Source organism: Haliaeetus leucocephalus, unplaced genomic scaffold, assembly GCF_000737465.1.
Source record: "Haliaeetus leucocephalus isolate CR32 unplaced genomic scaffold, Haliaeetus_leucocephalus-4.0 Scaffold439, whole genome shotgun sequence".
Lineage (NCBI taxonomy): Eukaryota > Metazoa > Chordata > Aves > Accipitriformes > Accipitridae > Haliaeetus > Haliaeetus leucocephalus.
Genome location: NW_010972875.1, coordinates 4,975,987 through 4,999,694, shown reverse-complemented (window position 1 = coordinate 4,999,694; position 23,708 = coordinate 4,975,987). Strand labels below are relative to the sequence as shown.

At 36.8% G+C, this 23,708-nt stretch overlaps 1 protein-coding gene across 2 annotated transcripts in view; it reads left to right on the top strand.

Moving 5' to 3' along the window:
- KCTD8 (potassium channel tetramerization domain containing 8) overlaps positions 1 to 23,708 on the top strand; it is a 102,959-nt gene that overhangs the window by 43,042 nt on the left and 36,209 nt on the right. Inside the window, exon 3 of one of the 2 annotated variants that reach the window (XM_010574482.1) lies at positions 4,188 to 4,201. The exons of the other annotated variant lie outside the window; for it this stretch is intronic. Coding sequence (XP_010572784.1) covers positions 4,188 to 4,201 — 14 coding nt within the window. The remainder of the gene's footprint in view (positions 1 to 4,187; positions 4,202 to 23,708) is intronic. 2 annotated transcript variants of the gene reach the window in all.

Genomic DNA, 23,708 nt, shown 5'->3' with positions numbered 1-23,708 from the left:
AGCCAAATTCACCATTGTGAATAGGCTTATCTGCCAACAGTGAATTGTCTGCCAGAGTCTTTCTATCTCGACGATGTTTCCTTAATTGCTGTGAGTCAGCAGTAGGAAATGAGAAACACACTCCATAATGAACGGAAGCTGTCTGTGAATACTATCTTTTTAAAGTACAGTTGAGCCTTTACAAGTATAAGCTGATTTTTATGCTTTATTTTTTTGGGCCATGCTTCCATTCAAATATTTTTTTCACTTTCAGAACTTAATGGCCTGTCATATGTGTCAGGTCATAGCTAGGGAAGAGGTGTAGCCTGTAAATAATCAGCCAAATGATCTTATCTTTCAAAATCACTGAGATTTGCAAACATGAGTTGTAATGCTGAAAATTCTGATTATTCTCATGTCTGTCTTTTTCTGTGTGAAGTGTTCTTGTGCGGTTTTGGCAATGTTGGCTTGTCAGCCCGTGTGGTCAGAGTGAGCTTCCAAGACAAAGTTCCTATTCCAAAAATAATGACAGTGATACATTACTTTATATAGTGGCACATTGTTTTATATCACAAGGATTAAATGGATGACTCAGACATGATCCCAAAGATTTATGCACACTATAAACTTTAAGCATTTGAGTAAATTTAAGTTTGCACATAAGTCTTCCCAGGATTAAATCATAAACTTTTGGTGCTGATTGCCAAATATTTACACTAAATACCGACAAAGTGTTCTACTTGATAAACTTAGTTTAATGATATGCCACCCCTTGATTTTTTCCCTTGCTTAGGGCAAAGACAATGACATTACTGAAAGGGCAATCTTGGTGTATTGCATTGCTGAACTAGCAACAACTGTGTTATGGCTGGTTCTTCCGATGATTTAAAGTTTTACTCTGTCTTGATGACAAATAAATAATGAATCTAATCATTACCTTGAAATTATCCTTTCTACTTTTCCCTTCTCTTTTTATACTTTGCCCTTACTTATTGTTAGGTGTCAAAGACACAGAGTCAAAGCAATTGGAATTTGTTTGGTGTGTTTTCACTCTAATTTAAGGACTGACAGTTTTATATATTCAGATCTGAAGCTTGCAGAAAATGGTTCCTATCAGCTTATTATGCTAAGCATTGAAACAAGATTTTTAGAAAAAATGTATGAGCAAATTGGGAGGTACTGCATATAATAACAAGCTGCATTTTATTTAACTTGGACAGTTTATTTTTCTATGAGTAAAATCTGTAAGCATAGACATGCCTCTTTTGGGATACTATTGGGTAAGGGATACTTCTGTGGGATTTTTGAGATAGAAGGTCAATATGAGGGTGTTGCTGGATGCTCCCTTTGTCAGGTAGTTTCAGTCCTTTGTGTCCCAGTTTTTCCATCTGTAAAGTAGTACTGATTCTGATTACTTTTCATGAAGTGTTTTGGTATCTATTTATTCTTTAAGAGCCACATACAATTAGTACTCTATTAGTAAAACATTCATTATCTTTTTATTAAAAACATTTATCTTTTTATTGAAAAATCAAATAATGTAACATTTTACCCACCCCAAATTCTTTGAGAACTCCCATGATTTGCCAAGAATACTCATGGCCCACTCCATCTTGGTCTTCTTCCTCCAAAAATCAAAACCAAGCTCCTGGATTCATCTGATTACTCAGAATTTAAACTTTGTTTATTATTATTATTATTATTAATTATATTTTAAAATTATGACTGGCTTTTTTAAGTTAGAAGGAAAAGAATGACAAATGCATCTCAGTAGGATGAAAAGAAGACAAATCCTATTCTCTTCTTCCTGTCAAGACTTTAAAGCCAATGTTATGATTGTAGACTTATCTTTTGAATTTGGATGCTTGGAATTGGTATTATTTGTTTAAAAATTCTTTGTCTACCTAGACTAGTCATTAAGGACCTGACTCCCAAGTGTAGTTCACCTTTGTGAACTTATGTCCCCTTATGTTTCATAGGCAAGACAGAACCTAAAAGTTCACCTAATGAGTAAGTCTATCTGTTAAAATATACTAGAATAGCTCCATCATGTATGGACACTGTACTGAGAATTAAAATATTCCATAATATTTTCATAATCCAAAATGTGGAAGAACAGTAGTTATTAGGAAGCAGATATGCCTTTAGCAAGAAAGACACTTTCAGACTACTAGAATTAATAAGGAGGTATGTGTTCAGCCATGCGTCTCATTCTGTGGAATTGACAAACTCGGCATTAAATTGTAAAAAAGGGTATCAAAATTCAGAGTTGTGTTTTTGTTGTTTATGAAAAAGTGTCAGGTAATTAACCTTTCTGGGTGCTACAGTTCTGTGGCTTTCTGCTTCCCCCTCTTTTTTGGCAATGCGGTGAGCTGTGAGTGATATCAGCTACCTGCTCCCCACTGAAAATCTTGGTGAAATTGTGCCGAGTTGCTTCATTGTGTTTGCTTGAGTGCCACAAGAGGCAAAATTTAGCTGCAGGCATCTGGTTCTCCTTTATTTCTCTTCCTTCTCTTTTTGCTTCTGGCTTTCACCGCTGAGAGGATGGGGGACCCTAATTGTGGTTTAGAATTTGTCCAGGAGGCCAGTATCAGAAACTTCAAGCAGTCTGCCCCAAGCTGAAACAGCAAACCCTGCTGTGAAATCCTGTAATTCTTACTGAACTGAAACTTACTCGAAAAGCAATGACATTTATATGATTTCTGAAACTCAGAGGTTTCAGGAAGACCTGTGTGCACATGGAAACAGAACTGGATACATAGACAGAGAAGAATGGTGTAAAGAAGAGTTCGTGAAAAGGAAATCTAAAACTGAAAAAATGGCATTCTGGAAACCCTACTCAAAATCAAGGCTGTTACACACAATCCTATAAAAGAGCACTGAGGAAACCAAGTCATCACAAACTCCTGTGATGAGTGAAATTTGCAGTAAAAATAGCAGGTTCTGAAGTCAAAGGAGGGCTTTTCCAAATTTATTATAATTCATTTGAATATTCCATTACTGTCACAGTATCGGCTCATTTCATTCTAGAGACAGATGTGAAAATAAACTAGAATCTTGAACTGGCACAATCCTGATCCTCAAATTTTTACCAAGGTGGATGGAACCCAGTCTCCTTTTCTTGGCAATTGTTTAATGCCAGTGTGGGAAAATAGTGGAAGATTGGTGAGGAGGATTGTAAACATGGTCAAGCAGCTTGCAGCTGCGGTGTTGAAAAACACATATACCACTTGTTGTTTGGCCTTGCATGTTGGACAAGTAGAACATCTGTGTTTAGCTGACACAGGCCTGTGACAGACTTAGAGGCACCCTATCAAACATGCTTGACATTCCCGCCCTGCTGTGGGGAAGATCAAAGCACAGTGGTAAACTACGCCTGCGCGAATCCCTGAAAAACGGGCGCACACAGCAGGTTCGGCGATCCTCGAGCAAGGAGTGAGCTCCGCGGTGCCTGCGCTCCCACTTGTGTGCCTCTGCCGGGGTGCTGCTTCGGGGATCCCCCGGATGGCGAAGTAGCGGAAATAAATTTACTCATTGCATTTCATCCGTGGTTTTGTGGTTGTTCCTGCGTGCCGCCTGTGTCGTCTCACACAGCCAGATTCAGTGGTTTGTAATGAGGTTTTATTATATGTGCCCTCTTATTCGGACTGCGGTTCAGATCAAAGCATTTACTCTTTCACAGTCTGTCCTTGCCTGTGTCAAAACATGTCCATTTGGCTCTACTCATCTTAATTGGGTCCCCTGAGCTTCAGTTGCCTGCAAGTACCACAAATACAACTTTTTATGGTGAAAATGTGGAAGTCTGAGGCATTAAAAAAAAGGCTGGTTTCATTTGCTGGCAATTAAGATAAGGTTATTCATGCATGTAATAGATTGCTTTTTTTTCTTCTTCTAACTAATTATCAGAGGTCAGTTTTATCATCAAAGTCCTCAGTATCTCCATAGTCACTGACTTTCCACAAAGTCAAAGAAGTTCACATCATCACAGGCTGTGCTCAGCAGTCCTGAATGAATGGTCCCAAGGCTTCCGTTGAACCTCTCAGAAGAATAAATCTTCCCTGAAAATGGAATATACATTCAGTTCCATTTCTGTGTAGGTTTGTTTCTAACTTGAGAACTACTCAAGAGTACCTCAGAAATGAGTGATGAGCACATGAACAAGACATATATTACTTTGGGAAGTTTTCCAGCCATTAAGAAGAATAAAGGCAGCCCTGCTCATGTGTTCATCAGTTCCATCTGCTCTCCACTGATAGCAGGCCTTTGGGATTTGTTTCAGAATAAAATATTAGCATAATGAACAACAAAAATACAGTGCATGTATCTAATGTATCATAAAGAAGCATCATTCACTTCTTTAGAAAAATTATAGCAAAAGGAAATGGCTTTATTGTCATAAAACGCTGTTAATAATCACAGTAAGTGTAATAGGATTAAATGAGATATGAGATTTGTCATTTGTAAGTATCAACAAAATGTTTGGCTTGTGTTGAGGAATTCTGCTGTAAGGTTGCTGTCAGTGGGACACGATTTGATAGGCATTACTGATTGGTACTATTACATATGTTTTCTTCCAATTTCTTCTTAACGTGTAAATTTTCTATCTTTGGAAGAGACCTGCTAGTTGTTGCTGAACTTTGCTCTCCATCTTACAAATTGAACAAAATTTTGTTTCAATGGAATGATCCATGTATGGGAAAATGTGTGTTCTTTCTTACAATCTTTTTCTAATGCATACTTGTAATTTCATGATCTATAGAAATACTGCAAAGAACTTGTAACAACCCTAACTGAAAAAGGTGACGTTTGTGGCCATTTCAGATAGTCAAGATATCCTATGTGGCAAGCTAAGGATTCTCCTTAACAGAGATTTCCCATATGACAAAAAGCTGACTGTGGTACAGCTAAGAATGAAATCTCAAGTATTATAAAAAAGAATTAGCTATAAAATCATGTGTACTTTATTTCTTTTTTTTTTTTTAGAATGCATTGCAAATATTTGTATTCATTTACAAGAAACTGAAAACAATCCTCTGTGTCTCTACTTTCATGTATATGTATATGCAGGCATTTCTGCATGCATGTGGAGACAATGAGGATGAACCAAGGGAAGGAGTTGATTTTGCAGTTTCTTATCAATATGGCCCACAATCATTTTATGTTTCTTCAGGTAGTGAGTTCATTTATCTTTTTCTGGTTCCAATGAATGTGTAGTGTCTTGTATTCAGAATACTTTTCCTTTGCTGTACAATTTCACCATTTCAGGGGAACAGAGCTATTGTAGAAAATCACCATGCTTGGGAAGGGAAGAAGAGGAAAGGTGGGAGAAGTCCTAAAGGAGTGTTCAAATACCAGGAAACAGCAGATGACTGAGACACTGTTCAGTGAAGACAGCACACAGGGAGCAGATAATTATCATAGTATCTTCATAGCCTTGTGTTACAATGCAAAGTTTGGACATGAATTGGAATAACTAAGTCTGCAGCCCACAGTTGTGGTTAATCACTATCTCCAGTAGATCATGCGATACATAAAGCATTTGTTACCTGAGCAGCCGTGCCTAGAAATGAGCACTTTTTATTCTGTTGTGGATGTCTAGGTATCTTGTTAGCATCCTGGAATCCAGAAGACTGAAATGATTGATTTAAAAGTGGATATGCCAGTCAAAATATATGAATTATTATGCTCTGTTTAAACCAATTGTGGTAGGAAAGTAAATAGTTGTATTAGAAATTAATAGGAACAATGATATTTGCTTTTGATATAACACACTATAAAAGATGTATTTCATACCTGCTCTGGACCCTTGTAGAAAAAACTACTCATTAATGAATTACAGGGAAGTTACAGTAGATTGGTACCAGTATAACTGAGGTCAGAAACTGGTCATAAGATTTTTTAAAACATTGCATTTAATAATCTATTAGTTTATTAATGTATTAGATTGTTGTCTCTGTAGCAGGAACTATATCCACTTCTCTGTTTACAGGATACCCAGAACAGTATGGCCTGAACTGTGGGGTTCAGACCCATTGCTGTTCAGTGCTGTAATGGCATATTATCAATTTGAGGCTGTTTTAATGGCCATACAGGCATCATGCCTTCACAGGTGACAGAATACCAGTCTAACACCACGTCTGTGCTTCTAACCTCAGGAGTGCTGGGGGTTCTTCTATGCCTCATTAACTGTGAATAATTTAACATTGCTGACAGCTATCATAATTTAGAGGGATGAACCCAGTTCAGACCAAAGCAAACACTGGGAGAGTTCACGGAAACCTTTGCAGATGCTCTGTGAAAGCTTAACTGGATTTATTGTACAGAATGAATGACAAAATTTTATATTTAATATTAGCTTAATGTCTTTCTGTTGTAATTATGCAAATGCTCTATTGTATCAAAACATAATTGAACTTTTAATCATATATATTATGTTATTCAACAAAATGAATCATGCTAGGACTGCAAGATGTTTCATCCGTAAGGAGAAAAGGATCTGGAGAGAAAGCTTGATTGGGCAGGAGAAGACCATTGTACATAGTTACAAGTTGCTTGCGTGAGTAATTTTAAAGTCAGACTCCTTTTTATTTTGTCCTGCATCTCAGTGAATACTGTATGAGAGCTCATGGGAGGCTTTTTGATTATAGCTTTATCCTATGGCAGGTGTGGCTAAGAAGCATTTTGTACCGAGCAGCGTTGGCCTGTTGGGCAAACACGCTGATTGTGTTTCTGGGCACAGGCTCTCCTGAGACGTGGCGATTTGCTAGTATCTGCTTCCTAGCATCTGTGGGCCCAGGGTGATTGATGAGTTTATTACGATTTTGTAAGATGGGAAAGAGGAAATACAGAAAGGAAGTAATAAGAAGAAACATAAATACATATGAGAACCTCCTCATATGTTACTTCCTTGCCTTCATAGCTTCAGTCACAGCACTTTGGTAACCTGCTTTGACTTATACTGCAGGCTGGAGAAACGTCGAGCTGCTACAAGAAAGGAGACATATGCCAAGGGACTTGTAAACACCTAGGCAGACAATGAAGTATTCAACTGGAAACTGTCCGCTACAATGATTGCTTTTAATTGGAATGTAAAACTAGTATTGCTTTATCCTGGAAAATGAAAAAAATAAACCTGACTTTTAGAGATAAAACCCACCAAAAATATTTAATTTATATGTCATTAGATAAAGTATGTTAATAGCAGAATTGCACATTAGCATCACAATTTTAATTCCTCGTGTACAATTAAGGGAAATTCATATGCTTTGTAAGTATTTGAGGCCAAGACAATAAAAACATTTTCATTTTTAATAATTAATTTGATATTGTTAAGGAAACATTTTTGCCCATGTTTTGTTCTCAAATGTGTAACTGTATTAGAGGTTAAAGATAGTAGAAATAAGAAGATAAAATAACTGTTCTTAACAGGCGGAAAGGAAAAGATGAGCGAGTTGGGCAGTCCCAATTCACCACTGTAATCACCGCAGGCTTAGTCCGCAGAAGTAAGAATTTTTCTGGTTATAGCAGCTGCCACACAGCAGTTAGTTACATTTAGAGCTGCTTTACTGCAGCTCTTTTTTTTAAGAATGCATTGAAGCTTTTCAGTTTATTATCTTCTTCAGTCAGCAATGGTGCTATATATTTTTTGGTGGTATAGCATCAACCCGCCATATAACTGACAGTGGAAATCTGTCTGGCACTCTACTATGAATATACATATACCAAAACAATATGACTAGAGACTTGGCTAAAGGAAATTGCTATCTAGCTATTCTGGCAAAAGAAGTGCACAGAATATGAAAGGGTAGCATTAACCTTTCCTTAGTTATTTATTAAGTAGTTCTTAATAAATGAGAAATGATTAAAAGGTGCTATATAGGGAGCTCGGATGCACAGGGAATAGTTATATGGTTAGAGATACGTAAGTTTAAAACACCTCCATGAATAAAAGTTAAAGCTATACTGTTGAGATTTCTATGTCAAAGTATTCATTATCTGTGATTATACAGGAACTTTCCAGTTGCATGTGAAACTTTTTGGGACATAAGAATATTTTTTATATTATTAGTTGCTTAAAATTCATATCAAAATCACATTACTTGTATCTGCTACTCACTATACAAGGTCTGTACAGGGAAAAACGCACAACTTAAACCTTAATTTCAGGATGTGTGCATTTTGGTAGGTACTTCTTGAAAAACAGTTACATAGCCTCAGTCTCTATTTTCCGCTTCTTGGTTTCATTATTGACAAACAATTCCAAGAATTATGCCAAAAATAAGGAACAAAAGCAGTCCAGGTAGGCTGTTCATGATTTTTTCCAGCAAAAACATATTCAGCCAAATTGTCTGAATCATGAAAAAATGAATGCGTTTGGAAAATGTACACCTACAAATGTTTCATTGTCTCCAAAAGGACTTACCTACATTTGTAATGCATATATTCTCTAATGAATATTTAGCTCTGTGGTTTCAGCCACCCAAAATTGTCAATATCTGCACTGCCCATGAGAATAAAAGCACAAGGTAGCTTTTTTCCCTTGACTCAGCATGGTGGTTTAACCCCAGCCAGCAGCTAAGCATCATGCAGCCGCTCACTCACTCCCCCCTCACCCGGTGGGATGGGGGAGAGAATCAGAAGAAAAAAGGTAAAACTCATGGATTGAGATAAGAACAGTTTAACAGAACAGAAAGGAAGAAACTAATAATGATAATAATAACAATAATAAAATGACAAGAATAGTAATAATAAAATCATTTGAATATACAAAACAAGTGAAGCACAATGCAACTGCTCACCACTTGCTGACCGATGCCCAGTTAGTTCCCGAGCAGCGATACCCCCCCAGGCCAGCTCCCCCCCAGTTTATATACTAGGCGTGACATCACATGGTATGGAATATGCCTTTTGGCCAGTTTGGGTCAGCTGCCCTGGCTGTTTCCCCTCCCAACTTCTTGTGCCCCTCCAGCCTTCTCGCTGGCTGGGCATGAGAAGCTGAAAAATCCTTGACTTAGTCTAAACACTACTGAGCAACAACTGAAAACATCAGTGTGTTATCAACATTCTTCTCATGCTGAACCCAACACACAGCACTATGCCAGCTACTAGAATGAAAATTAACTCTATCCCAGCAGAAACCAGGACACTCAGCCAGATGTGGCTGTGTTCATTTCCAATACAGGGCGTATGAACACATTTAGTTTGTTCCTCATATGATACAATCTACTATTCTTCTGAGGGTCTACAGCAGATAATTTTGCACTCAGCTCATTTATTTTGCTCTACAGTACAATGTTTCATTCAATCCTCCTTAGCGTTTTGTCATAGCTGACAGATGCTGTGTGTTTGTGAGTTTAATTAATAAAAACCTTGCCCTAAAAGAGCATCCAAAAGTGCCTTGCTCTCCCTTTGCTTGCTGTGTTACATACTTCGCTATATTTTCGCATTGTCCTTAAAGTCTTTCTCTTCATTGTAAATAAAAGTTTGTATCACAAAATTTTTTTTGACATAAGAAGATGATTTAGATGCAAGGGTCCATTCAGCAAAAAAATGAACATACATTGTTGCTTTTCTTAGAAAGGTTTGAGCATTTGTGGGTGTCCATTATAGTCCTGTTTGAGGAAAAAAGCTGCCCTACTGCCATCTTCAGTAAATTTTTGATGGATCTTTTGGGTAGGCAGTCCCAGACCCTCTGTCCTAAAAATGCGGAACCTGTATTTACTGGTTGCCATGGGAGGTTTTCATTGTCAATCTGAGCTGTCTCATTTGAATTGATGGTAAAGACTATGCTAATATTTGTAGCTTATTTGGAAGTGATGAGTTGTCCTTTCACTTAGTCATGGAGCAAAAAATTGCCCTTTTCCTTATCTTCCCAATTTCCTTTCTCTTTTTTAGTGTAGCTGGAGATTTACTTTTCCTCCCAGATTCCTTTACACAGGAACATCCAAAATGGGAAAGGTCAGGTATATTTACACATGACTGTTACAAGAAACAGTATTTTAGCAAACCCAGCATGCCAGTTTACTTCCCTTTCTTCTTTTGAATCCTTCAGAAAAATCCATGTCCTTTAAAATGACCTCCCAAAGGCACAGCATGTAGATAATGTGCACCTCAAGCAACATCTGTTAAAAGACACCAGAAAATTCACTTCCTTGTGCCTTCCCAAGGATTGTCCAAGCAGTCCAGAAACTACTCTTGGGGCAAAAATGCAGAAAGAACAGTTTTGTTACTCAGTATTGGAGCTGCTGTTCTTCCCAGATGGGTGCACAAGAGAAGATATGGAGGATTTATTCCTTTCTGCAGCTCTATGCAGCTTCACAGAAGCCAGGCACTATCTGACCCATAATGGCTCTTGGAAATACGTATATAATGTAAATTCCTAACAAGCTGCCACATTTTTATTTGAAATGCTCATTCATGTGTGTCTCCTGAAACATCTAAAAGCAACAGACAAGTCTGCAGTAAAAGAAAAGAAAAAACTATAAGTATTAAAATGGTTTCATTATCAATACAACTTTCCCCACAAATTTTCTCATTATTTGTAATGACTAGCAAGTCAGTCAGGCAGCCTTGGCCTCAGATTGAACACAGTCCTTAAAAAAAGGAGGAATCTTTCTTATCTATCTATGAAATTATTCACGTGATTAACAATTTCTTCATGGGACTTTCCATTTTATCTCACTATAAGTAATAGTAATCTTTTCTGCTTCAGAGGTAGGGAAAAGGTTGTAAAACTGAACAGAGAAGACCTTGCCAGATTGAAAATGCAGAAGACACCCAATGGGTGCCTAAGTTTTTAAAAATTAATTGAGTTTCAGATGTTTATTATTTAAATAAGTACTGTTAACAGGGTAGCATGACAAAGCTGTTTCTTGAGTAGACATCAGTGTGGTAGCATCACTATAGCCACAAACAATTTTATCCTGTCTTCGTAACATGTTGACATTTCACATGCCCCCAAACCTCTTCAAATACCTATTAGTTTATCCATTCAAGAACAACAGGCGAACTTTTACTATGTTCTATTACAGCATTTCAGGACTGATAAAACACAAATTCATAAAAATATAAAGATTGCTCTGAGGTGACCCAAGAATATGATCTCTTCTAGGTGTTTCTGACAAGTCTTGGCAGGCACAAAACATGAGTATGAGTAAATATATAATGCCTAGGTTCTAAAATAGCTTTATATGAAGAATTAGTATAACTTAAAATGATTTGTTTATTTTCTCTGCTTCATATACTTCTAATAGGAATAGAGAATAATATTTTGCTTAAACAGAATAATCATTGTTACTTTTTCTAATGTATCACTGACATTAAAAGTCCATGGACATCCAATGACGTCTCAGTAATTATTACACTGAAATCTAACTTTGTGAACTTTTGGATGTTACATAATTACACAGCAGTTTCTAGAAGGGACGAGATATTTATTGGCAGTTTTATTTATGGAAAGAGAATAATTTTAGAGATTCTTTTGAAAATATTTCTTTTGTAAAGAATTTTCCAAGTAGGTAAGAGAAAAGGAAATTAATAAATTGAAATCAGCTGAATTGCAAACAAAATCATTACTTGCAAAAGTCCACCATCCTGCCTGATAGTGGTCCTGAAGATTTTCTTCCAGGCTAAAGGAGCTCTGTCCCTTTTTGACTCTTCTCTTGAACAAAGATTTCTGTAGGAACTACAGAAGAGGTAAACCTTTGTTATTTAAATTCAAGTAGTTATTCCTTTAATGGATTCTGAATCTTCTACATGTTCAAGTCTCCAAAGTGGCATAAAATAGTCATTTTCATAGCTCTGTCTGCTGGGTTGCTTCCTGTCCCATAGGACTATGTTGTTACTTGAATGTTTTCTCTAATTTATTTTTTTTTTAATCAATAGGACAATCAGAACAGTGGGTTATAATTGATGCTTATGTCCTGAAGACTTTACTGTATTCAAATTCAGGACTGGTATTTTCATGTTTAAAAAAAACAAACTGATGAATCAAAATCTTAGAACTAAGATTTAGCCCTAAATACACAAAAAATATCAGTACTGTATAAAAACACCTTTAAATGCCTGTTATGGTAATTTCAAAGCAGAGTTCAAACTTAAAATTTAATTGAAGTTATGTGCTTTTGGGTATATAGTCATTTTTTAATTTAACTTTATGTGACTTTTCCTATTATTACAATGTTATTTTCTAAGCATTATTTTTATGAAAAACTCTTTAAACCTACACATTACTGTTTAAAACTTCTAATACTTGTCCCATAATATTATATATATTTAGATGGAAGAATATTCTTTTTAATTCTCATTTATGTTGCTAGATCTGTAATATAATTCAGACATGACATTTTAATCATCTGATAGAACATAAGATTTATTTTTCATTAAAGTGTTACTCATCAGCAAATCAACTAAATCCTGTATTGACCTTTCTTTTTAAATTTTTTTTGAGATTTCAGAAGCTTTAAAGAGTTGCAGTTCATCATCCTGATCCTCCACGATCAGATTCATCTGACCTTTACTCTGTGTTTAACATTACTTTCTTTGATTCAAAGAATCCCATATTGTGAAATACTGCTTTAACTTTTTCTTCTCCTGTCAGTTAAAGGTAATATCTGCAAACTATGTTGATAAGAAAGCAGAGGTCTTTCCACAAAATTAATCTGTTCATGTTCATACTGTTACTATGTTAAGACGCTCCAGTGCAATGGTTCTGTCTTCTGCTTATGCAGGGTGAAGTGGGGTTTGAAATTACTGTGTCCTGAAATAACCTGAGATCCAAGAGTTGCTCAGTCTTATTGGTAAGACAGTCTGACATTAGATTACTGATGTTAATTTTTCAAATTACTACCCATGGTTAAATTCCTTGATTGTTTTACAGAGGATAATGAATTCTGTCAGACAGTATTTTGATGAATCTTCAGTTGAAAACTACAGTCTACTGGCATAACAGTGAAGTTCATTCAAAGGTGTGCCATTCCCTTTGTAGCTTTTGACATGAGAATCAAGTCAGTCTAAATTTTGTATAAGTATTTGCTCTTCCACCTTCCCTTGTTACCAGGAAAAAAAGTGGATAATAGAGAGTGAAAAAAAGGAACTGTGGTGAACAAATTCCTTTTGTGTTTGTTGTTCTCCATCCTGGTTATCAGGCATTAATTTCACTGCAATCACCACTTCTACTGTTACCTGTTGCAATAACTTGGAGCGAATCCACACATAGCAGTAGCTCTGATGAGCCTTTATTTTTAGCCAGTAACCTCCTTGTAGTTGTTAGCATTAGTTCAGTTCTCATTCTGCATTACAATTTTGTTCAGCAGGCAGAATTAAACTTTGGTTCCAGGTCAGGAAAAAAGTATCTTTTCAAACTCCTCTCCTCTGACTGGGTATCTATACCCACTATTTCAAAGACTTCTTGCAGGACAATCACAATATTATTATTACCAGTCTGTTGATGAAATGCAAAACCAGTACTCAGTCCTCTACGGCCGCTTGCACTTCCTCAGGCATCCTCAAGCTGTCACAGCCATGTGTTACTGAGCATGGGAGCGGGGGAAAGCCAGTCTGTTGCTGTGCTTTAAGCCTGAAATCCAGCAGATGAAGTCTTTTAGGGTGCTAAAATAAAAGAATGACCAATTCAGGTTAAACAGCTACTTAGCTCAGCCAGGTTCAGTTTTGTGCATGATGAGAAACAGTAGATCTGAACTCAGAACAGTGAGTTTAGGAATCTACACTCGCCAAAGAGAATTTTAGGCATGAAGCTTTGGGTGGAAATACCTCCACTGTGCTCAAGTCCCATTTTAGATGCCCATTTTCATGGGATAGGAACACTCCAGAAGCCGGTCCAGCTCTATCACTATGTGTGTATAAGCACACATTAAAATGTTCTTCTTGCAAGGCAGAAACAAGTATGATCGATCAATAGCCCACTAGAACCAGGGAAATGGCAAACAGTGGAACAGGATTTCTGAGAATGATTATCGGCTTGTCCTCTGAGCCCTCCACATCTGAAGCTCCCTGGAATATAGAGCAGTAGTGTCCCCAGGTTTGTACCCAAACATCCTTAAGGTGTACCTTGGCACTGCTATTTCTGCAGGTGAGATTCGATCCCTCCTAGCTTCCCTTCTCTTGCAGAAGCTAACTTTCTGCGGTAAAGAAAGTTTATCTAGGTAGTGGCCAGGTGTGACGGTAGCCCAAATGAATCTGATTATGGGCTGCCTTTTCCACACTCCCTTTCCATACCTATCTGCTTCTGGATATTGTTGGCTCTAGTATCCAGTTAGCTACACGTTAAATCGGGAGTGGGAAAAGATTAACTGTAGAAGGCCATTTCAGTTCACTTGTAACCTTAATGCAACAGCAGTGCTTTTAAAGGGTAATGCTTGCAGGCATGGGTTTAAAAATGACTCAAGGGAAAGCCTGGGGATTGTTTAAAAAACAACTACAAATCATCTGCTTTGTTTTAGAAGCAGAGTTGCTGATTTTTTTAATTCTTTGAAATTCAACCTGATGATTCCCGGGATTACTTGCAAATGAATTCCACTGTGGTTTAGTGTCATCAGTGGGAAGAGGAGTGTGAAGCTGAGCAAATCTCCTGCCATCTGGAATGTAACCCAAGCACCTGATATTTCCATTCTGAGTCCCCTCAGGAAGCTTACAATTATATAAAATGTTTAATCAAAGCTGTTATGCCAAGTATAACTGCAAAGCTGACATCAACATAGGAAAAGAAAAGTTAAATGGCTCCACATGAGCTGTTCTTTTCACTAGAATTTTTAAAAGACAGTAAGAAGAGATAATCCCAACTTTGCTTCCTTTATCTGTGAGTTATTAAAGTCACTCTTTTAGTAAATAGTGTCCTTTGGCTACTCTACATTGTTATTGTCACTTACGTTAATTACAGAATTAATGCCCATTAGATGTATGGCTCTGTTTCATGAAGCCTGAATGTTTATTCAGTTGCTTACAAGTGTGCTAATTTCTCTATTCTAACAGTTAAGCATGCAAAGTTGACTTAAACCCAACTGGCTTAAAGTGCGTATTTTTATTTTTTCATTTCAGTTCTTAAACAGAAAAAACTGAAACATTAGAAGCAGTGATTAAAAAATGAACACTTCTATTGAGCAATCTTCATGTAATATGTATTTTTAATAGAAAATTGATACTTGGGTATTACAAATATTTTATCAGATTTAGGGGCAGGAGAAAAAAATCCTACTTCTTGAAAAAGTTTTATGAAAAACCTACTTTAAAAGTATTTCTTAAAATGTTTTGTTGGAATTTATGTCCACTTAGGGTGAATTTCCATTTATAAACTGTTGGAACATAGGCTTGTCATATTTGGGGATAGCATTTTTTTCATAACAGCCTGGAAAAATGTGCAAAAGCAAGTGATATTATGAATAGATTTAGTTGGAAAATTGCTTTCATAAACAATCTTTCACTAAAAGTTAGTTTAAAATTTGTTTACTGGAAATGGTCAACTTCAAAATATTTTTTAAACATCACTTATTTTCAAAAATAATATAATTCTGGATTTCCAAAGCAAAATATAAATTAGTGAAGAAAAATACTAGCATAAGAGAAGTGATCATCTGGATTATTGTTCTTTTTGGAATGGAATTCTATGAAGCTCGCAACTTCATAAGATATTAGATACAGCTCAGGATATTTAAAAATTGCTACTTCTTAACTCAAAATGCTTCAAGAAAAGTGAATCTTTAAAATACTTGCTAAAATAATTGTAAAATATAATATGTATGTTTTATGCCTTTTCCTTATTCTTACATTTGCAACGTATGCCACAAAATCTTGTGGTGCTAAAGGCTTGATCCTTCAGAGAAAGAGACTGAAAATGCTGAAAATCGTATGTGTTCAGTAGTATAGATAAATCTCAGCTAGCCTATTCAATGAACCTATTATTTATATAGCTGTATAAATAATTGTATTTATGCAAATTTAAAATAATGATGACTCTTAAATGTTACATAAAATGGGGGTGTTACATCATCAGCTGAGGCTTTGACTGCCATATTATATCTAGTAATTGTTAAAATATGGGTATGAAAAAATCCAATTCAGGAAAAAAAATTTGTCTGTTACCTTTCTGCATTGGAACACACTCTGGCATTGACAATGGTGTCAAAAACTTGAGAAATGAATGCAGATCGCATGTTCTCAAACTCGCTAAGGGAGCTACAGATTCCTTAAAGCTAAAGCTTTATTATGCTAACAAACTTAATAGTCCATTTTGACTGTTTAATGAATATCAGGACATACTTAAAGGACCTCATTAGAAATAAATCCATAATCCTAAGGTCCCACAGGTAAGGAGCAGATTCAAATGCCTCTGTACCGTCTGACAGTTCTACAAATATGGTTCCCCTTGTTGCCTTAAGGCATCCAGCTTGGCCTCTCTAAGTGTATGATGCTCACAGAATGTTAGAAGTATTGGCTGGAAGGAATATCCCAAGGTCATCTAGCTCAACCTGCTGCCTGAAGCGGGACTGTCGCCAGCCTCGTGTGGGGTCAGCCTAGCTTTGTCAAGCTGAGTCTTGAAAACTGCAGCGGAAGGGGGTTTGCAGCTTCTCTGAGCAACATGTGCCGGCATTGCACTGCCCTCCTGGTGCACAAGTTTCTCCAAAAGTGCAACCTGAACCTCCCAAACCGCAACATGTTGCTGTGAGATTACATCATCTTATTACATTATCTGTCTCTATCAGAAGGAGTTGAGTTCCATCAGATGTATACCTACCCATCAAATAGCTGTGGGGTCAATCAATCTCTTCACCTTTACAGGTGTTGGAGGAGATGGCAGGTGCTGCTAAAATCCTTTCCTCAAACTAGCAGTGAAGACATAGCACCATGACTTACTTTTATAATTCCTTGTAAGAAGGCAGAAGAGGAATCCCTAGAGAATTAGGAGAAGATGCAGTAGTGACTCTGGTTTTGTGGGATGTCCTTTTTTTTCACCAGAAAAAAAGTCAGTTGTCCCAGGCAGCAAGGAAATCTTTACCTTCATCCAAAGACAGTTTGGTTCAGAGGGGAAGGAGCATGGTTAGATCCCACCATGTGGTGGATGGAGAGTACCATCTGTGCTTATTTAGAACAGGAGATTGACTTGAAATTTTTTAAGCCCTTGCAGCTCCCTGGGAAATTACATTGGCCTAATTAGAGCTGTACCAGAACTTCACCTACCACCAGTTCTTTCTACCTACCACCATTTCTTTTTTAATAAGCAGGCTGAAATTTCCATTAAGCTACTCTAATAGGAGGTTTATCCTGCTGCTTTAAGGATTGCTTGCATTTCAGTCAGCGTGAACTCTGAAGACAAACTAACAACTTTCAGATCAACTGGAGAAGGTACATTAGGTACATCTGTAGTAAAAAGGAAGATGTCTGCTTTAATGGGCTTTCAAAGAAACCTATACATCTTGAAGGTACTTAGGTTAGCTCATACCTGTCCTGAAGAGCTATATTTGAGAGCGACCAATATTAATAGAAACTTTATATACTTCTCCTGTTGTTACCACCTAGATTTTGAAACATTAAACTAGTTAACTAGAAGAAACAGGACAAAACAAAAAAACCCTCAACAGTGGCTTGTGAAAGTTTCAGCAAGAAAAGTGAAAAATCTCAAAGAACTTGAGTGGTTCTCTCTGTTATTTTTTAAAATGTAAAGCACCTGATCCCCATGCCAGTAAATATCCATTAAATGGTGCAGAAGGTAAATGCTATCATTTCTCTCTGTCATGTCTCTGTGCCCTTTCAGAAACTCTCCAAAGACTTGTGAAGTGGCCCATTCATCTTAATGAGATACTGCCAGGCAAATGAGAACATCTCAGGGACATGGGTACAGACAGAAACCATCCCGGGGATGTCTCATGGCTTCATTCATTTCAGTAGCTCTTCTCATTTTCCCTGCTCTAGTTTCATCTCTTGTGAGCTTGCTGGTAATTAGAGCATAAAGCTTTATATTAGATAAACAATTTTGCAGCATTTTGATATTTCTTCTGCTGTTCCAATGTTTTATAAGACTGCTGTGTGCATGTGTATGCATTGGAAAAAGAACTCGATTTATTTACCGTTATCAAATCAAATAAAACACCTGAGACAATGTTCCATAGTATTGCACAAAAAACCTAAAGAAATTAGTGGAAAAATCAGAATTTAAGCTACTCCATTTTCATTTGCATGGTATCTTCATACAGCATCTTTCTGCTGACACTTATGCAAGACCACGTGAGCTGTGTAAGACCCCCTACATGTTTTTGTCAGTAAGAGAACTTCAACCACTAAAAGAACCTCAACTTATAACTGAAATATTGTTTGCAGGCTGCCCCATCTTCTTTTCTAAGTCTTTTGGTTCTTCAAGAATCTTCCAATACTTTTTTGTTATGCTGTTAATAACTGGTTTTGCCCAATTGGCAATTATTTTTTTTATTTGTAAAATACTAGAAAAATACCAGGCAATCACTAAAGTGATTTTACATCTATCTCTAACTACTTGCATTTCCATTGTCCTTTCTTTTACCTAGGATTTTAATCCTTCTGATTTAGCTCTACCAACTGCATTACATTCCTTAAATTCTATTCATTTTACTTCATAGCCTTGTCATATTCTTTGACAGTCCTTTGTATAAAACATGCTGTCATTTAAATTATGAATGCTTCTATTGCTTCTTTGTAGCACTTACTCTTTGGAGTTTTACAGGGTACACCTTCAGGTAAAATAAATTCAACCTTGTTTAGTGTGATCAAAAGGCAAGCAAGGCTTTAACTGGAATTAAGATCAGCTTCATCTCTAATGCTGCCAACAGCAAGGTTAGATCATCTGGATTGTTCCCTACAAAATAAGGTCAAAGAAGTCAACTTCTGAGCCCAGTAATGAAACCTCCTATCTGCTAAAGAGCTGAGGTGATCGCAGCAATTTGAAGGAATTGTTTATTTCATATATATATGTTTAAGGAAATAACATCAAACAAACTAAATATGTCTGCCAGGCATTCATTTCCACCTAATCCTACCAATCAATGGTGGTAAGAGTTGAGTCAGTCTTTCCTAAACATGCTAGATTCAGTCCTGCAAAGACATGTAACTGAGGTCATAGGATCAATTCAGGTTTTTAGGCACTTAAACCCTCTGATCATCTGAAATGGTCATCTACCTATTTGAATCATAATTAGCGCACCATAGCCATGTGTTTTAAGAAGTTTTACGGACTTTATAGAGCAATTCCTAGCTGAGGAAGCAGTTGTTAATTACTATTCTTTTTATTTGCCTAGTGTAACAGGACTTGAAAATTGGAGTTTATTTTTGAGGATTTTGCTGTCATTAACTTAAGACCCTGATAAGAACTTGAATTCACGTAAAACTTCCTTGGAAGTTTATTGACGTCCAGAGCCAAATGGTAGGGATTGAAAAGCTTGAAAACCTTTAGGCCATGATTTTCAAGCAGCATATAGCTTTTTAAAAGAATTACTACACAACTGTATTCCATTGTGTTAAGGATCAGTTCCCGCTCTCAAGCTTACAGCTGCACACAGAAAACTACTGCCCTGTTTTATCTTTTGCCTCCATCGGCCAATGTGGAGATTTCCCAGGGAAAATCCTGAATTTTCAAGGCTGCATCTTGCCTTGTCTTCATGAATATTTTGCAATTTTAATATGACATCACCAAATGGAAGAGGTTGAAAAGAAATTATACAGGAAATCTTACCAAAAAGGAAATGCAATTCTAACAAAGGCTATCAGAGGTGGATTTTTTTTCATACAATGAAGTACTGTTAATCCTCATCCTGCGGAAAATTTTTAAGTAAAATATTCTCCCGCTTTATCATGGAAATACTTGAAAATGCATTACAGCCTACACTGAACACTGTGTAAAGAAAAACATCAGAAGTAGTTATCACATTAAAAATATAACTCTTTAGGCCAAATACTTTTAGAAACTGTCGGATTTTTTTTCCTGTCTTAAGGATTAAGAGATTTTTGCACTGCATGAAAGAATTCTTATTTCAGGCCATCTGCCCCTATTGCTTTTTTGGGTTTGATTGAGTGTCTAGACTTGTATCTCTCCTCTTATAATTAGGATTCTAAAACTGATTTGTCTTCTGGTTTGCGCAGATAAAGATAGAATTTATCTGAAAATGATACTGTTTCTTCAAGGGTGCTCATAAATCTTCTTACAAAATAAACCGAAACATATTAAGACTTCAGTGAAATAAAACATATGAAGACTTTAGGGTTAGCCTCTTGGGCTCCTTCTGTAGCTTTTGCTGCTGTTCATTTGGACTTTTTCTTAATCTTCTATGAAGAAATACTTGCATAACTGCTCTGACAGAAGAATGTACCAGTATGTATTTTGGTACTGAAAATTGCACAGGTAGAGTTGCAGATTTTCAGAAGTCATTTAAAGGCAGGTGGTGGTGACTGTGTGGTACTTTGGGATGAGCAAGCTTGAGGCCCCTGGGAGATGCATTAAAGAGTCTGTGCACCCCTATTGCAGGTGTTCTCTGTACCAGGGCGATTCTTCCTCTTAGACCAGAGGAGGTAGATTTCAGGCTGATGCAGCTGAAACCTGCCCAAGTTCTGAGCAAGCGCCGATCCAAACATTGCTCAGCATTTGGCATTGCAACATGTGCTCAGTCTGGTTTAGCAGAAATACACGCTTTCTCAGCAAAGCTTGTTATCCTGGACATGTGTTCCTCTTGTGCCACAGTTTCCCATCTGGTTTTGGCTCAAAACACAGGTGACAAGTGCAGTGTGTGCGTGCGCCTGTGTGTGTCAATAGGAAATCTGCCAGTCTACCATTACTGGTTCTCAATCTTTTATAGGGAGGCTTCACATGAGAAAAGTGGCAAAGTCATATAGTGCATTGGAAACCGATATCTAATACTATATTTCTATATTTAGCAATTTATAGTGCTTTGACTTTGCTGGAAGCCTGCTTACTCTACGTCGTTTGAGTTTAACCAACACTTGAATAATAAGATACCAACAGATTTTTGCCTCCTTTACAGGCAATAAACTCCAGAATCATTCATTTAAGAGTCATTCAGGTGTCCAAGTTCCACTTTGATGCCTGTTTTATGTTGTTAATTTGGTTTGGGTTTTTTTGTTTGACTTTTTGCTCTGTCTCCCCAGCAAATTCTTTCCTTGTTTGTATATATTATTCCTTTAAAATATTTTTGCATCTCATGCTACAGCAGAGGATGTGAAATATTTCTCATTCCAATTGAAGTACAGATTATTTTCAGATAGACTCCATAGACTCACCAGTTTTAACAAAATCATGCTATGTGAATCTTCCTCCTTACAGCGAAGCAGCCAGAAAACTAACAAAATACTATCTAGTGACAGATCTAAAAAGATTAATATTTAGCTTTATTATTACAGTACCTGTAACCATGGGGGTTTTTAACTGTGTAAATAAAAAAATGGAAACTCTTTCCTGAAGTTTGCCACTTAATTTCTGTTTCTATACTTTCTTTAAAGAAACATAATAATAATAAAATGGAGTATAGAAAGATATAAGTTAAGTTACATTTCTTGTGCTTGTAAAATGACATAATTGCTTGGTTATGTCAATATGGGGTTGGTAATCAGATTTTTTTTGTGTAATTTGAATCTGTATTGACTGTTTTCTTAAAGTGGAAGTGAGAGCAGTAAGCATTCACGAAGCCTCTGGTTTAGGAGAGAAACTTGTCAGCGACCTGTTGCTGAAAGACTGTCCTGTGTTTGGGGCTGAGGTAGGGTGGGGAACAGGAAAAGGAAGTTGAGAGAGAGACCCTGGAAACACTGTTTCAGAGCTGCCTGCCAAGTACTTGATCATTTTGGGTTATAAATTATACTTTGTAATTCGTTTATTAGCATATTATATAGAAAAGAAAAAATCAATCTATCATCTGCTCTTCAAGACCTGCCAGTCTAAACTAAAACTAATCAAATGTTTCTTTCATAAGATTTTGATTATACCACCTGATCTGAGAGGATGCTTCCTTATTGCTTGAATAGCAAGAGCCAATTTCAGTAGTACTGGGATGGAGTGGACAAATAACTATTCTTCCTGAATCAATTCTCAAGAGGAGGACAGCCTGAAGCATTAATGACAGTGAATTACTCCTCTTTTATGGTTTTTACCTACTTATGATAATTTAGACACTCTTGATCTATCAGTTTTCATTCCTAAAGTGTAAATCTGTTTTGAATTACTGTGTTTTGATAAGAGTATAAAACTTAACATATCCTCCTACCTAACACTGCTCCTTGGAAGTTAAATCTCTCTGACAGCTATTTTGCTTCTGACTGCAACACAAGTTGGAATTTACTTTGGAAAGTACCGTTTCATAGATCTCAACCAAACTACTCATTCATTTATCAGCACTATTAAGTCAATAGTTGTCTCTTATGCACTAGAAAGGAGAATAGGAGGAATTTCAGGGTGAATTAATCTTTTTCCTGCCTCTCAAACTGAAGATGTTAAGATGCTGCTGCAAGATTTATATACCTCTTCATTGCTCTAGTAAACTTAACACCTTCAGTGCCTTCTTCCAGGGATAGGGTTTATTCCTTTTGCAATCTTTGCTGTTCTTTGCCCTGACTGCAATATAGAGTTTGTAGCTGTAAGGTACACAGCATTGCTCAAGGAACAGAATAAATTCTTTGGTGCGAGGCTGGGCTGAGCTCTCTGCTAATGTAATTAGATGTCTAACAGAATATGATCTCAGTAGCTTAAAGTTAACTGAAGCTAAACTATGTACTTCTACACTACAGTGCAGTCACCATTGACTTTTGTATTGATCTCTAACAGCGGCTTTTCCGTACCCTTGCAATGTTTAGCATCAGTTTTGTATTGAGCAGAGTTGCTTGGGTCAGCCTGAAGGCTTAGTCTGGGTCACACGTTTGCTATTAGGTTACATCAGGTAGAAAGCTATTTATTGTTTTGATCTGATGGATGTATCATTACAAATATAGTTAAGGAAGTGTGTTTTCTCCTATTCTGGAGAGAATGTTCCATGACTGGAGTTCATGGGATTCACAAAACAGGGAACTGAGAATTTGAAGCTATGTGCAGAAAATTCAAACTCTCTCTGGGTCTGCATTTATAACCTGATTTTGAAGAAGGCAAAGTACCTTTTGGTTTCACTTGTAGCCACTGTTCAGGAAGAGATTCAGTACTCAAATAATCCATTTCAGCTGGTTTTTTCCATTTGTATTCTTTTCTCCTGACAGCTTAGCTTACCTGCTGCAAGTGAGTGAACTGTAGCAACTGGTGGGATGGTGGGGAGAAACAGGGTATCTAGGATTAAGCATTTTGGTGACTGTGAAAAGCATAAGATTACTGTGCTTCAGTTCCTCATCACTGCTCTGGTCTAGCAGGTGACTGGTATTCTCTGACTCTTCATTAATAAAGCCTTTTTGTGTCCACGTGCTTTCAAGGATGAACAATACTTCTTTTTCTTGAGAGGGTGGAAAAGCTTCACCTCTGGATGACATGGTTGTCAGGTGAGGAAAGGGTTGTATTTCAAACAATCTTGTCGTACAGGCTGAAAATACTTCTGCATCTAAAGGGAAACAGAAAAATATGATTGCCACTGCTGATTACTGGCACAATATAGTGGCAGGCATGAAGTAGATCAGTATGTATAAGTGAGATCACTTGAACAGGATTTTTAATTGCTCAGTTTTATATAAAAGTGAAATAATTATTTCCAATATATGTCTTTAAGATATGC